The sequence below is a fragment of the Catharus ustulatus genome, chromosome 27 (genome assembly GCF_009819885.2).
Source record: "Catharus ustulatus isolate bCatUst1 chromosome 27, bCatUst1.pri.v2, whole genome shotgun sequence".
NCBI classification, from domain to species: Eukaryota; Metazoa; Chordata; class Aves; order Passeriformes; family Turdidae; genus Catharus; species Catharus ustulatus.
This window is the reverse complement of record NC_046247.1, coordinates 1,725,177-1,740,623: the sequence shown is the minus strand read 5'-3', so window position 1 is coordinate 1,740,623 and position 15,447 is coordinate 1,725,177. Positions and strand designations below refer to the sequence as shown.

Here is a 15,447-nt window from a genome sequence, read left to right as displayed (position 1 = left end):
TCTGTAGTTTCCCTGCTAATCAGCTGTCTCCTTATCTCCAGGTCACACTGCTGCCAGCTGCCACTGCTATTGTTCCCCAGCTGGATAATAACAGGAAAGGCTTGGAAAGCCAGACCTGTGTCAGGCTGGGGTGGCCCAGAGGGTCCCAGCTCCCCCAGAGCACTCAGCAGCCCCTTGCTGGCACATCCTGGAGTCACCCGGGGAGCAGCAGGAGTTGTGGGGTTGGTGTCACCCACAAACCCTTGAGAGCAGCAGGATTTGTGGGGTTGGGAGCAGCAGGAGCTGTGGGGTTGGTGTCACCCAAGAACTCCTGAAAGCAGAGAGATTTGTGGGGTTGGTGTCACCCATGCACCCCTGGGAACAGCGAGAGCTGTAGGGTTGGTGTCACCCACGAATCCCCAAGAGCACCAGGAGATGTGGGGTTGGGAGCTGCAGGAGTTTTGGGGTTGGAGTCACCCACAAACCCCTGAGAGCAGTGAGAGTTGAGGGGTTGGTGTCACCCATGAACCCCTAGGAGCAGAGGGATTTGTAGGGTTGGAGTCACCCACAAACCCCTGAGAGCAGCAGGAGTTGTGGATTTGGGAGCAGCAGAAGTTTTGGGGTTGGTGTCACCCAGCCCTGGGAGCTGCAGGAGCTGTGGGGTTGGTGTCACCCATGAATCCCTGAGAGCAGCAGGAGCTGTGGGGTTGGGAGCTGCAGGAGTTTTGGGGTTGGTGTCACCCAGCCCTGGGAGCAGTGGGGTTGGTGTCACCCAGCCCTGGGAGCTGTGGGAGCTGTGGGGTTGGTGTCACCCAGCCCTGGGAGCTGTGGGGTTGGTGTCACCCAGCCCTGGGAGCTGCAGGAGTTGTGGGGTTGGTGTCACCCAGCCCTGGGAGCTGTGGGAGCTGTGGGGTTGGTGTCACCCAGCCCTGGCAGCTGTGGGAGCTGTGGGGCTGGTGTCACCCAGCCCTGGGAGCTGTGGGGTTGGTGTCACCCAGCCCTGGGAGCTGTGGGGTTGGTGTCACCCAGCCCTGGGAGCAGTGGGGTTGGTGTCACCCAGCCCTGGGAGCTCTGGGATGCTCTTTAGGGTGAGCCTCCCCCCACAGCACCCCGAACGCTCCTGCAGGTGCATCCCTGGCCTCCAGCCATCTCCCAGGGCTGTTCCCCACAGGCCACCCAGAACCCATTTCCCAGCATGATCAGATGGTTGGAGCTCTGCTTTTCCTCCCCATCCCAAGCTTTTCATCCTGCAGCCACACAGGGTGAGGCAGGGCTGAGCTCTCCTTGCCACGGGGGAAACTGAGGCAGGAAAAAGGGCTTCCCACAGCCACCCACAGCGTTCCCCCAGCAGCCACCCTGGAGTTTGGCTTTTGGGGATCCATTCTTTGGGACCTACCCAGGGACATCTCAGGGCAGCAAGTTCTGCCTGTGGGTCCCTTCCTCCCCTGCAGGAAAAGGGAGATGTAGTTTCTTTTTCAGGGAGGGAGATGCCCATCTCCTTTTCCATGAGAGAAAAGCCCCATCTCCTTTTCCATGAGGGAAAAGCCCCATCTCCTTTTCCATGCATATTTCAGTTCGAGCGTTTCCAAATATTTCCGGAGGAGGAGGGTGTGGACTTTTCACAGGCAAATCAGGAAAACCAAGGTGAGGCAGGAGGAGGACACGGGCCGGGAGGGTGTTGGTGTGGGATCAGGAAGGCTGCCCTGCAGTTTCTCCTGGCTGAAGTTCCCTCAGTTTGGTCTGAAATGAGGATTTCCCACACACCAAAAATGACAGATTCCCCTGAATCCCAGCACCTTTCATGCCGGGCCATGGGGATGCTCAGAGGATAAACTGCTGGAACAGCCACATCTGGCCAGCTGTTGTTTCCCAGAGGGAACCCACAGCCCTGAAACACCACATCAGCTCAGCCCTTGCATACAAAACAAAACTCGCAGCCCTGAGGTTTGATCGGATACCCCCACGACGCCCACCCGGTGGTTTCGGTGGCTCGGGGTGTGTTTTTTTCCCTCTTCAAGCTGCTCGAGAGAAGTTTGTGATGTCGACCATCCAGGCAGCCGCCCACACGCGTGGGCCTGGCACAGCCGTCCCCCGGGGGGAGGAGGCCGGTGACCTTTCAGGTCCCCAGCAGCCACACTCTGTTTACGAGTCTGTGACCTTACCAGCCCCAGATCTGCATCTGCAGAGAATGCAGGGGATGGGGAGGAAAGGCTCTGTGCTCTGGTGCGCGCCTCAGGCTCCGAGCAGGAGCATCCTTTGTGATCCGGGATGAGGTGACAGTGATGATGATCATCGCCATCATCGCGGATGATCCCTCTGCCTCTGTGGAGTTAAAAACCTGAAACGCAGAGCTCTGCGCTGTGTGGAGCTTTGCAGAGCTCCTGAGATGCTGAACAGGACGGTGATGAGCAGCTCGTGGTGTCCCCCAGCCTTCAAGGCTCGGCTCTGTCCATTCTCAGCTCAAACCGAGTGGATTTTAGGGAACGAGCAGCCCGACAGCCTCACCACAAAGGCACGAAACTGGGCTCGCTGTAAAGTACAATTAAATGAAAAAACCTAAAAGGTGAGTTCCCCTTTTCGGAGCCCGGGGGTCCCCGGGGGATGTGCAGCACAGCCCGGAGCACCTGCAGGGCTCCCCGCACATGAATCAGGGCCCGGGCGGTCACAAGACCGAGAGGAGCGGGGACAAGTCACCTGTCAGGTGACAGCACCCAGGGGGACACGGTCCCTGCCCCACGGGGGCCAGCGGGGTTTTGGGGATGGGGTGTGGCTGCTCTCAGCATCACACAGCCCCGAGGGATGATCGAGGATGGGGTGAGGGCGCTCGGAGCTCTCGGGGACACTGCGGGTGTCACAGGGGTTGGCCAGGGTGCGACGTGGTTAAATGATGTCCCTGTGTGTCGCACAGGCTGCGGTGAGGTGAGGGGGGATGGGGCAATGCTGGTGTGAATTGGAATTGAGGAGGGGGGGCGGAATTTCATGGAATTCTGGAATGGTTTGGGTGAGGAGGGACCTTAAAGCTCAACCAGTGCCATGGCAGGGACACCTCCCACTGTCCCAGGCTGCTCCAACCTGGCCTTGAACACTCCCAGGGATCCAGGAGCACCCACAGCTCCTCTGGGAATTCCACCCCAGCCCCGCCTCACCCTCCCAGCCAGGAATTCCTTCCCAATTTCTCATCCATCCCTGCGCTGTGGCAGTGAAGCCATTCCCTGTGTCCTGTCCCTCCATCCCTTGTCCCCAGTCCCTCTCCAGCTCTCCTGGAGCCTCTTCAGGCCCTGGAAGGGGCTCTGAGCTCTCCCTGGATGCTTCCCTTCTCCGGGTGAGCTCCAGCCCTTCCCTGAGCTCCCCCACAGCCGTCCCAGCAGCTCCACGTCCCTCCCGTGCTCCCCAGACCCAGAACCTCAGCTGGGGGCTCGGCTGAGCAGGGCAGGGGGGCAGATCCATGAGCATGGAACACCGATGATCCAGGTACTGAAACACCAGACCAGGATGGGGCTCACATGAGGCAGATGTGTGGGATGACCAAAAAAAAAAAAAAAAAAGTGAAACCTCTCAGCTGCAGACTCCATCCAGCCTGGGTTGGGTTTAAAACCATCCAGAGACGCCCCAGGTGAGACTCTCTCTATTTATTCCCCCCTCCCGTCGGGTAAAGAGCTCTGCTGGGGATGCTCCGACCCATTAAGCTGAGCTGTAACTAAGCCAGTCCAACCCCCATGCGGCGGTTTCCGTGCCAGCCTAAGTCTGCCTGGGTTTATTTTGGCTTTAGGCCGTTCCCAATCAAACCGCTGTCAGTGCCTGAGCTGTCCCGCTCTCACCAGCCGGGTTTAGCGGCAGCTCCTCATGACTCAGGAGCTTTAAACCCAGCCTAAAGCCCAGCAGGAGGGTTTGGGGTGCACCCACAGCCCCACAGCTGCGTTCCCGGGGGGCAGCAGGTGCCACCAGTGTCGGGGTGGGCAGTGAGATGTCACTGTCACCCTCGGGGGTTAAAACACTCCCCGAGTGTGGGGCTGAACTTGTGGGGATGCAGAGTTTCCCTGGGCAGGGAGAGGAGCAGGAATTGCCCACGGGACCCTCACCCGTGGGTGCTGAGGCTGAACAACCCTGCGGAGTAATCCGGGATGAACCGGTGGTGTTGTTACCGGGTGGTGGTGTTGTTACCGGACACAATGAAGGGTTGAGGAGCACGGTTTAATTTTGGGGAGGGGTCCCAGCTCTGACCTGCGGGGCGGTGGGAGCCGGACACGGATCGGGATCCCCGCAGCATCCCCGGCGCTGCGGCTGCGGGCGCGCTCCCACCGTGGGAATGCGCTGCGGGGGAAGGACCGGGGGAAAACAGGAGGGGTCAGGGGATGTCAGCGGGACCCCCTCTATCAGCGGGACCCCCTCCTCACCCCCACGGCTCGGTGATTTGTCACCCGGGGGGTCGCGCGTTGTGGATCCCCCTCCGCGCCCCGAGCCCGCCCCGCACCTCGGCAGCGCCGGGGGCGCCGGAACCGGCGGCCAAAGAAGGGAGCGGAGGCGGGGCCGGATCCAGGCCTTGTATGGTTCTTCCCCTCGGCCTCCCGCCCGCCGCCGCCCCGCTCTCCCCCCCCGTTCCCCCGCCCGCCGCCGCCGCCGCCGCCGCCGCGCTCCCCCCGGGCCGCGCCGGGCCACGGGCGGGGCGGGGGATGCGCCGAGAGGGGAGGGGGGTGAGGGGGGCGAGGGGGGGTGAGAGAGCGAGAGAGGGGGTGCGAAACGAGGAGAGTGGCCTGCGGAGGGTGGGGGGTGATAGGGGTGCGAGGGGAGGGGGGTCTGTGAAGGATGGGGCGGGGGAAAAAGGGTGGGGGGTTCTATACAGAATTGGGGGTTCTGTACAGTATGGGGGGGTTAAAAAAGGGTGAGGGGTTTGTACAGAATTGGGGGTTCTGTACAGAATTGGGGGGATCTGTACAGGATGGGGGGGTTAAAAAAGGGTGGGGGGTTCTGTACAGAATTGGGGGTTCTGCACAGGATGAGGGGGTTAAAAAAGGGTGGGGGGTTCTGTACAGAATTGGGAGTTCTGCACAGGATTGGGGATTCTGTGCAGGATGGGGGGGTTAAAAAAGGGTAGGGGGTTCTGCACAGCATTGAGGGGGTTCTGCACAGCATTGGGGGTTCTGTACAGCATTGGGGGGATCTGTGCAGGATGGGGGGCTCTGCACAAGATGAGGGGGTTTCTGATGGAAAGGGGGGTCAGTCGATGGAGGGACACCCCTGCAGTAATTGGGGTTGCAGCGTTTGGGGGCTGCAGTGAATGATCGGCCCTGGAGGGCACTGAGGGCCCTGAAGTGAATGTGGGGAGCCCTGAAGTGAACGGTGAGCCTGAAGTTGATGGAACACACGAGCCCCGAGGTCACAAACAGCCCCAAGTCGGGGCTCGCTGCCCCCCACCCCCAAAATCGCTCCCCCCGTCCTGCGCACCGCAGCACCCCCCGCCCACCCCGCCCCCTCCCCGAGCGACAGCGACACTGCCCGGGCCTCCTGCCCCTCCGGAGCCCCCGGTGTGCCCGTGTCCCCCGTCCCCTCCCGCCGCAGCCCTCCCGTAGCCCGGATTTCACTCCCATGGCAAAGCCGGCCCTGCAGGAATTGGGTAAGTGGAGCTATTGCAACACAGCATTTTTCCATACATTTGCTATATAACTCGGAGGGTTTTAAAGATAGCATCAGTTGGCACACTTAGCACGAAACCACCTAATTACTGACGCCTTGGAAGTGCCAAACTTTTAAAGGGGGGAGGTGAGGTTAAAATCACAGGCGACCAACAAGTGTTACCTGTTTTTAAAGTATTCCAAGCGCTGCTCTCCACGGGAGTCGGGACATGGGGAGGGGGCGTCCCGGGGCAGAGCCATCCCCTCTGTCACCACTGCCACCACACCGAGGGGCTGGAGGCTTCTGCAGCCCCCCCGCTCTGACCCTCTCCTTCCCACCAAACTCCACTGCCTGGCGCTGTGGCTTTCCCCGCACGGCTCCCATCCCGTTCTTGTGCCAGCCCGGGCTCCGGGATGGGATTTGTGGATTTGTGGCCCGTGCTGGTCTCCACTGGAGGAAAAAAAAAAAAAAACCCTCCCGGTAAGAGCCTGGCTCTGAGCAGCCCCGGGGGCGGCCGCAGGGTCAGGCAGGGCGGGGGTGGATTGTCCCCGCGCCCCCGCTGCTTCCCGGAGGGAATGATCCGGGCTGGAAGCGCTGGAGCCGCCGCCTCCTGCCCTCCTCAGAGGGACGGCACCGCTCGGAGCGGGGGATGCGGTGCAGAGGGCGAGACCCGTGACCGGTACCCTGTGCAGGATGCCTGATGCATGCTCGGTACCCTGCACTCGGAGACAAGTGCAGGATGCCCGGTGCCCTGTGGAGCGTTCCTGCTGCCGGTGCCCGGTGCAGGGTGCCCAGTGCCCGCTGCAGGGTGCCCGGTGCCCAGTGCAGGGTGCCCGGTGCCCGCTGCAGGATGCCCGGTGCCTTTTTCCGGTGCAGACTGCCCGGTGCTCGGTGCAGACTGCCCGGTGCTCGGTGCAGGATGCCCGGTGCTCGGTGCAGGAAGCCCGGTACCCCTGATCCGGTGCGGGATGCTCAGGTCCCGGTCCGCACTGCCCCGTGCAGGATGCTCGGTACCGGGTACCCCTTTCCCTGGTGACCGATCCCCTTAACCCGGCTTCCGATGCCCTGTCCCTGACACCCGGCGCATCACGCCCCGTTCCCGCTCCCCTTAGCCCGGTATCCGGTGCCCGGTCCCTTTTGCTGGGTGCAGGGTCCCCGGTCCCCCTGTCCCGGTCCCCTGTCCCCCGTCCCCGCGCGCGCCGGCCCCGCTTCCTGCTCTCTCCAACGTTCCATTGTGCGGAGCTTCCATTGTGACGTCTCGCCTCGGCTCGGCTTTGTCTGTCCATATATGGGCAGCTACGTCACGGAGCGCTCCCGCATAAAGGCCCCGCGGAGTCCCCGGCGGAGCAGTCGGGCGGCAGCGAAGGAACCGGCGAGCGGAGCGGGGCCGAGCGCGGGGGGAGCGGGGCCGGGGCCGGGAGCCGGCGACAGAGAGAGAGAGAGAGAGAGAGGAGGGGTTAAATGCTCCCCCCCCCCCCCCCCCCCCCCAGCTTCTACAACCACATCTGCCAGCCAGATCGCCCCCTCCCCCTCGAGGAAACACCACCAAGGGACCCACGGAGGACCGCGCCCCCCCCGCGCCCCCTCCTCCGCGGCCACCCCCAGCCCCCCCCCCCCCCCCCGCCTCCTCCTCCCCCCCGCCGCCCCCGCCCCAACTTTTCTTCTTGCATGATTTCCCTCGCACGGATTTGCCACTCGGATGTTGTTTCCTCGGGAGCTGAGCTCGGAGCCACGTTGAACCAGCCTTTTCCTCCAGTGCTATGACAGGCAAACTACTGGAGAAGCTGCCGGGGACCATGAACACTTTGATGAACCAATTGCCTGACAATCTGTACCCAGAGGAGATCCCCAACTCTTTGAATATCTTCTCCAGCACCAGCGACTCGGTGGCTCACTACAACCAGATGGCTGCAGGTAAAGGAGAGCGCGGGGGGGGAAGGAAAATGGGGAAAAGGCAGGAGCGGGGGGGGAGCCGGTGGGGCGAGGAGGAGGATGCTGTGGGTAGGGTGTCATGGAGCCTCGGAGGGAAGGGAAGAGCTGGGGCTGGGGAGCGTCCCCCCCCCCGCACCCACCCACCCCTTTCCTCGCCGTGTCTCCGCGCGATCGCTGCAGGGCTCCGCCGAGCGCTGCCGCCGCCGAGCCGCCGCCGCAGGTACGGGCACGGCGGCCGAGCTCCGTGGGGAGGAGAACCCGGCTGGAAAAGCCGGAGGGCTCGAGGGGAAAGGCCGGGCACCCCCGTGTCGCGCTGGGGCCGCCCGCCCGCGCCGGGATCCGCGCGGGTGCGGAGGCGCCGCGGACGCGCGTGGCCGTGGCAGCCGCCCCCCCACACCCCGCAGCGGCGGCGGCGGCAGCGTGGGCTCCCCGGGACGCGGCGCCGACTTTTCCCGGAGCGCGGGGCTTGTGGGGGGAAAAACGGGGCGGAGGGGTGGGGGGGGAGGACAGGAGAGAGGGAGGATCTGGGGGGCACAGGTGAGCGCCGAGGGCGGCGGGGGCGGGTGCTCCCCGCGTGTCCCCGCTCCCACGCGGAGCCCCGCCAGGCTAAACCCCCCCTCCCCATCCCCATCCCCGTGTTTCTCCTCGCCGGGGCTCGGCGCAGGGAAGGCGGCGAGTTGGTAACGGCGTCGGCGGCCGCAGCCCCGGCTCCGCGGAGTGCCCAGCGCTGCCGGGGCTGGACGGGGAGGAAGCCTACCTGTAGCCGCAGGTACCTCCTTCCCCCGGCGGCGCGGCGGTGGGGTGTCCCCCCCACCCACCCCCCCACCCCGGGCAGCTCCTCGCGGGGGCGGCGCGGGCGGCCCCGCATCGTCGGGACCCCCGGCAGGCAGCGCCGCATCCGCGGGGTGGAAGCAGCGAGGGGAAGGGGGGGGAGAGCGGGGCGAGGAGGAACCGGTGCATCCCCGCTCCCCGGAGCATCCCCCGGTGCATCCCCGGTGCTCCCCCGCGGGCCCTCCCGGCTCACGCTGCCCCGCTTCTCTCGCACTTTGCAGATAATGTTATGGACATTGGCTTAGCGAACGAAAAGGCCGGTCAGGAATTGTCCTCCTACTCGGGCACTTTTCAACCCGCCCCGGGCAACAAGACTGTCACCTACCTGGGGAAATTCGCTTTCGACTCGCCCTCCAACTGGTGCCAGGACAACATCATCAGCCTGATGAGCGCCGGCATCCTGGGGGTGCCGCCGTCCTCGGGCGCGCTCACCAGCACGCAGAGCTCGGCGGGCAGCATGGGGCCGCCGCAGGGCGAGGTGGACCAGATGTACCCCGCGCTGCCACCCTACTCCTCCTGCAGTGACCTCTACCCAGAGCCCGTCTCCTTCCACGACCCCCAGAGCAACCCTGGCCTCACCTACTCCCCCCAGGATTACCAGGCGGCCAAGCCCGCCTTGGACAGCAACCTCTTCCCCATGATCCCAGACTATAACCTCTACCACCACCCCAACGACATGGGCACCATCACGGAGCACAAACCCTTCCAGAGCTTGGACCCCATCCGCGTCAACCCGCCCCCCATAACCCCGCTGGAGACCATCAAGGCCTTCAAGGACAAGCAGATCCACCCGGGTTTCGGGGGGCTGCCACAGCCACCCCTCACCCTCAAGCCCATCCGACCCCGCAAGTATCCCAACCGGCCCAGCAAGACGCCGCTCCACGAGCGGCCCCACGCCTGCCCGGCCGAGGGTTGCGACCGCCGCTTCTCCCGCTCCGACGAGCTCACCCGCCACCTCCGCATCCACACGGGCCACAAGCCCTTCCAGTGCCGCATCTGCATGCGGAGCTTCAGCCGCAGCGACCACCTCACCACCCACATCCGCACCCACACCGGCGAGAAGCCCTTCGCCTGCGAGTTCTGCGGCCGCAAGTTCGCCCGCTCCGACGAGCGCAAGCGGCACGCCAAGATCCACCTCAAGCAGAAGGAGAAGAAGGCCGAGAAGGGCTCGGGTGGGCAGCCCCCCGCCGCTCCCCCCTCCGCCACCGCCACCACCTCGCCCCCCGTCGCCCTCGCCCCCGCCGTCACCACGTGCGCTTGAGGGATTGTGGGGGGCGGCGCGGTGGCACCCCCTTCTCCTCCCCTTGCCCTCGGCACCGCTCCGGGGGGAACCCCACGGTGTTCAGGATACCGGGGTTGTGCTGCGACGGGTCCGCTCTGCCCGCACCCGGATTGCCCGGCTCCAGGCTGCCCGCACCTGGATCCTGCCTGCACTTGGATCGACGGGACCCCCGCGCTGCCCGCACCCGGATTGCCCGGACTGGCGCTGGGATTGCCCGCACCACCTGGATCCCGGCTGCTTGTTCCCGCACCTTCCACATCCCGGCTGCTTCCACCCGCACTGCCCGGGGCCCTGCCCGGATCCCGGCTGCCTGCTCTGCAATTCCCGGATCCCGGCTGCCGGGACCGGGCTGTCCGCACGCTGCTCGCCCGGCTCTGCGGGATCCCTGCTGCCCGCACCCCGTTCCCGGATCCCTGGATTATTCGCACCGCCCGGATCCCGCCTGGATTGCCCCATCCCGGCACTCCCGGCACTCCCGGCTCTCCCGCACCGCCCGGATCCCGCCTGGATTGCCCCATCCCGGCACCCCACGGCCCTCACCCGGCACCTCCCGGTTCCATCCCACCCGCACCTTTCCCGGCCCGGTCCGGGCTGCCCGGGCGGTGATCCCGGCAATAATCCCGGATCGCAGGGCTCGCTCCGACCCGCCCGCCCTGCCTGGGGCTGGGTGCTCCACGATCGGGCCCTCCCTCGGTGCCGTCCTGCCCGGTTCCCCGGGGGCTGGGATGGGATGGGAGCTCCAGGATCCGCGAGGGGAAGGACGGACGGACGGATGGATGGATGGATGGATGGATGGATGGATGGATGGACAGAGAGAGGGATGGATGGATGGATGGACGGATGGACAGATGGATGGATGGATGGATGGATGGATGGATGGATGGATGGATGGATGGACGGATACATGGATGGATGGATGGATGGATGGACAGATGGATGGATGGATGGATGGACACACAGACAGATAGATGGATGGACAGACAGATGGATGCATAGATGGATGGATGGACACACAGACAGATAGATGGATGGACAGACGGATGGATGCATGGATGGACAGACAGATGGATGGATGCATGGATGGACAGACAGACGGATGCATGGATGGAGCTGCTCTGGTTCCTCTCCTCGCCGGGCCTGGAGCTCTGGTTGTCCCCCCAGCCCCTTGTCCCCCCCCGTCCCCAAGCTCCTGCTCCCCGTGTCCCCCCCATGTCCCCAAGCCCCGTGTCCCCAAGCTCCGGCTCCCCGTGTTGGAGGTAAGCGAGGGCTCAGCCCACGAGGGTCCCCCCAGCTCCGGGGGGCGGCGGGGAGCGATGGCCCGGCAGCAGCTTTTGGGTTTGTTTTCTTGGTTTTGTTTTCTTTTTTTTTTTTTTTTTAATTTTTTGTTTGTTTGTTTTCATCAGAAGGGAAATTCTTTACAGAAATACAGGGAAAAAAAAAAAAAGCACCCCAGTATTTTGCTGAATACTTTTTATAATGTGAGATATTTTTATTTTATTTTATTTGGTCACTTTAAAACAACCACCCAACTATGGAGGAGAAAAAATCAATTAGTCCTCTATTTTATTATTATTTTTTTTTTCTTTCTCCTTCTGGTATGTGCATGTCATTGCATGACTGCTCTGATTTTTTTCTTCTTTTGTTTTAATAAAACTGTGCTCAGACATTTAAGCTAAACTAAGCAAAAATAATAATGACTTAAAAAGAAAAAAAAATCTTTGTTGCCAAAAGGTCGTGCTATCCAGGTTTGATGTCTGCATGTGAAAAAAAAAACACAAAAAAACACATTAAAAACGTACAAAAAATAAAGAGAAGAGGAAGAATGCAGTCTAATTTATGTGAACTGAAAGGAACAAAAAAAAAAAAAAAAAAACAAACCACAATCAGGTTTAACCACACAAACCTAAGGGAATGATATTTTTTGAAAGACTTTTGTATAAAGTTGAGTACTTAGAGAAAAAAAAAAATCATACCAGATGTAATATATTTTGTGGATGTTTTTATTTCTTGGATTTATAGTACCTTATACTAAGGTTAAAAAAAAAAAATTATGCTTGATATTGTGAAAAGGTGATAATTTTCACACACATTTCATTTGCTCATTTGTCATGTTGTAATGCAAATATGATAGTTAATGCATACAGCATTTTTAAGGGAAAAAATCAGAAATATTGAACTGATGTATTGTTGTACCATTTGCACTGTGAGCAAATGCTAATGCAGTAAATATATTGTGTTTGCTGACAATCAAAATCTGTAGTAAATATCTTTATTTGCTTAAAAATGATCTATATTGGTTTGGAAAGTTTAAAAAAAAAAAAGGTTTTAATGTGTAACAGGAGTGTAAAAAGGGTTGAAATGTGCAGGGAAGTGGGTGCTGTGTCTCTTTACGGGCGACTTTGAAACCTGTCTGTACAGAAATTTTTTTTCCTAGTGCTGTATTTCCTTAAATATTATTTTTTTATATGATTTAAAAAAAAAAAAAAATAACCCACTTTTTTTTTCTCAGCCCCCCTCCCTCTCCTTCGGTTCTATCCACAGGACGGCACAGCGAGACCCGGCTGGGTGACCCCGAAGGCGAGCGGCTCCGTCTTCACGTCCCCTTTTCCCTGGGATTGGGGGCACCCAACTGGGATTGGGGGCACCCAACTGGGATTTGGGGCCGAGATCTGGGGGCACCCAACCGGGATTTGGGGCACCCAACCGGGATTTGGGGCACCCAACAAGAATTGGGGCACCCAACATGAATTGGGGCACCCAACAAGGATGGGGGCACCCAACCAGGATTTGGGGCCGAGATCTGGGGGCACCCAACCAGGATTTCGAGCACCCAACCGGGATTTGGGGCACCCAACAATAATTGGGGGCATCCAACCAGGATTTGGGGGCACCCAGCTGGAATTTGGGGCACCCAACTGGGATTTGGGAGCACCCGACCAGGACTGGGGGCACCCAACAAGAATTGGGTGCACCCAACCAGGCTTTGGGGGCACCCAACTGGAATTGGGACACCCAACAAGAATTTGGGGCACCCAACCAGAATTTGGGGGCACTCAACTGGGATTTTTGGGACACCCAACCAGGCTTTGGGAGCACCCAACCAGAATTTGGGGGCACCCAACAAGAATGGGGGCACCCAACCAGAATTTTGGGCACCCAACCAGGATGGGAGCACCCCCCCCACCCCAAAACCCTCATCCTCGCTTTGCCCTTGACCTCCCCTCCCGTCTTTCCCCGCTCGTGCCGCCGCCGCCGCCGTGACCCCGTCACCATTTTGCCTTTGGGCCGCCAAAGAGGATCGCGCCGCTTCAGCCGCTAATGCCCCCGCGCCCTTCGCCTCTGGGGGATTTGATTTTTTTTTTTTTTTTTCCCTAGCCTGGATCACTCAGGATAAAAATAACCCAAAAATAACCCGGCTGGTTTGAGCGCTGGCGCTCGCACGGGCACGAGGAACGAGTGGGAGAAGCTCTGGAGGCGTTTGGATGTTTGGAGTGGTGCAGGCGGCGCTTGGAGCCTTCCCCAGGGATGGGGATGGAGCTCCCAGAGCTGGGATGGTGCTGGAGGATCCCAAACCAAGGCTCTGGGGGTGTCTTTGTCCCATTGTCCCACAAGTTTCCTCTTGCCAGACCTTGCTGGTTTTTCCTGGTGTTGCCAGGCTATGAAAGCCTCGGTGACCTTCTCACATTTCCTGCTTTTTGATTTGGAGAAGCTGCTGCTCCAGCCATTCCAGGGCAGCTCTGCTCATTCCAGAGGGTTTGTGGAGCTTGGAAAGGTTTTAATTTGGGGGAGATCCAGGGGTTGGCAGTGACTCAGGGCACAGCCAGGGGTGGCACCTCGTGGTGTTGAGGATTTGTTTTGGGGCGCTGTGCCAGGTGGGCCCTGGTGTTTTGTTGTGGAATTCTGGTGGTTGAGTGTTTTGTGAGGCTGGGATTGTCCTTCCCTGTGTGCTCTGGAGGTCCTGCAGCCATCAGGGGCTGCGGGATGGTTTGGGAGCCATCGGTCCCCGCGGTGTCCCCACGGTGTCCCCGAGCGCGGCTCAGCTGGGCAGGAACCAGAGGTGCCACCCACAGGGAGAGCCACCACGGTCCCCAGTGTCACCTGAGGGTGCTGTGGTGGTGCTGGAGGTGCTGGAGGCGCCCATCTCCACCGGTGCCTCGTGCTGGAAAACGCTGGAGATGCTGGAAATGGGCACGGAGGAGCTGCCCCAGCGAGGAGCCACCCAAGGCTGCACCAACGCTTTGGGCTCCTTCTCCGGGCTAGGAGGAGGAGGGAAGGAGCCCACCAGCCTCCTGCCATCCCACTGGGCAGGACCCTCCCTGGCACAGAGCAGGAAGGTGAGGAGCACCCTTGGGTGGCAAAGCGCGGGGAGTGCGTGCAGCACCTTGCACGAAAAAATGTTGGTTGCTACGGAAACACGGCACTTTCCATCCCCGTTCTGGGCTATCTGTGTTCTGGGGAGGAGGGAAGGGCTTCCAGTCACGTACCAGCTCCACAGAACTTGCTGCCTTTGCCTCCTCAACGGGAGCACCGAGGTCCTGAGGAGGCCACCAACGCCTCGCTCCTCCCTGCTCAAGGTTTTCGGGGCTCTCAGGATGTGCTTGGATCCAGGAGCTCTCCACAGGATGGGATTTGCTGCTCAGGAGGAGCTCCAAGAGCTGAGACCCCGCTCCTTGAGGATCCACAGCCAGAAGTTCCTGGTTTGCAGCTGGAGTACAGATGTTGGTGGGATCCTTCCTGGATTTTCTCACCTCTGGCTCAGCTTCTGGTGTCACCCACAGAACGGTTCTGGATGGTTCTGGATGGTTCTGGATGGCCTGACCCTCATCTCCCACCCCGTGGGACGCTGTGGATCCATCCCCACCCCTGGATGATGTCCTGGAGGAAGGGCCACACTCATCCTGCCAGGACAGGGGCACAAACAGCACAGACTGCACGGGAGATTCTCCCTGAGGATGACAGATCCAGGCTCTGCCTCGTCCCCCGAGGTGACAGAGAGGGGCAGCACATCGGGGACAGCAGCAGGAACCAGCGACTCCCCAGCCTTCCTCTTCCTCCTCACCCTCCCCACACGGGGATGTGAGGGACATTCCTGCCCCAAAATCGATCCCATTCCCTCATCCACCCATCCCAGCACCAAAGGGACACTGCTGGGGGTTGTCACCCCCCCGGATCTGCCCCCCCTGCTCCTTTTGGGCTAATCCCTGTCCTCAGCGGTGTCGGTAACACCTTCCCAGTTTAGCATCATCCTGCCTGGCTGTAATTACCGTGCTGTTTACCTCCACCTGCTAATTGATAAAGCCACCCCTGGCGCCCGGCCCGGGCCTCCGCCCCGTGTGCTGGCATGTGGCTGGTGACACCGGTGGCACCGAGCCCGTGGCCACCCCCAGGATGTCACCCTGGGCTGGTGGCAGGGGGTCCAAGGGCACGCAGATCTTGGGGGGGTCATGGGTGGTGGTTGGTGGGTCAGTGCTGAGGACACGGCGGGTTTTTGGTCACTAAAATTATTTTGCTGTCTTCTCCCACCTCGAGATGGGTTTGGGGGGTTCTCCCCAAAATTGGGTATTGCTGTTCCAAAGGTGACTCACATCCCTTGGATTTCCTCTGCTCCTCCCCCTGCCCACCCCAGGGTGTTCCTGGGCACCCCCTGCCCAGCCCCACCCCGGGGTGATCCCGGGAATTCCTTCCCTGTGCAGGGAATAACCCTGGGATCCCCTCTCCGTGCCCTCATCCAGCTCAGGATGATCCCAGGAAATTCCTCCCCCTCGCCCACCCCAGGGATGCTCCTGGGCATCCCCTCCCTGTGCCACTGCCCA

At 61.1% G+C, this 15,447-nt stretch overlaps 1 protein-coding gene across 1 annotated transcript; it reads left to right on the top strand.

Annotated features, from left to right (window-relative positions):
- Positions 1-5,490: 5,490 nt before the first annotated feature.
- On the top strand, positions 5,491-9,629 carry EGR3 (early growth response 3). The gene is made up of 3 exons (XM_033081035.1): positions 5,491-5,590; positions 7,346-7,503; positions 8,574-9,629. The coding sequence occupies exons 2-3, from the start codon at positions 7,350-7,352 to the stop codon at positions 9,611-9,613; spliced, it is 1,194 nt and encodes a 397-aa protein (XP_032936926.1). The 5' UTR covers positions 5,491-5,590; positions 7,346-7,349; the 3' UTR covers positions 9,614-9,629.
- The last annotated feature ends 5,818 nt before the right edge of the window (positions 9,630-15,447 follow it).

Bases quoted from the DNA above. Each gene is read 5' to 3' on its own strand.
- EGR3 (XM_033081035.1), top strand. From the start codon at position 7,350: ATGACAGGCAAACTACTGGAGAAGCTGCCGGGGACCATGAACACTTTG. The intron at 7,504-8,573 runs GTAAAGGAGAGC...CGCACTTTGCAG, and splicing joins CTACAACCAGATGGCTGCAG to ATAATGTTATGGACATTGGC.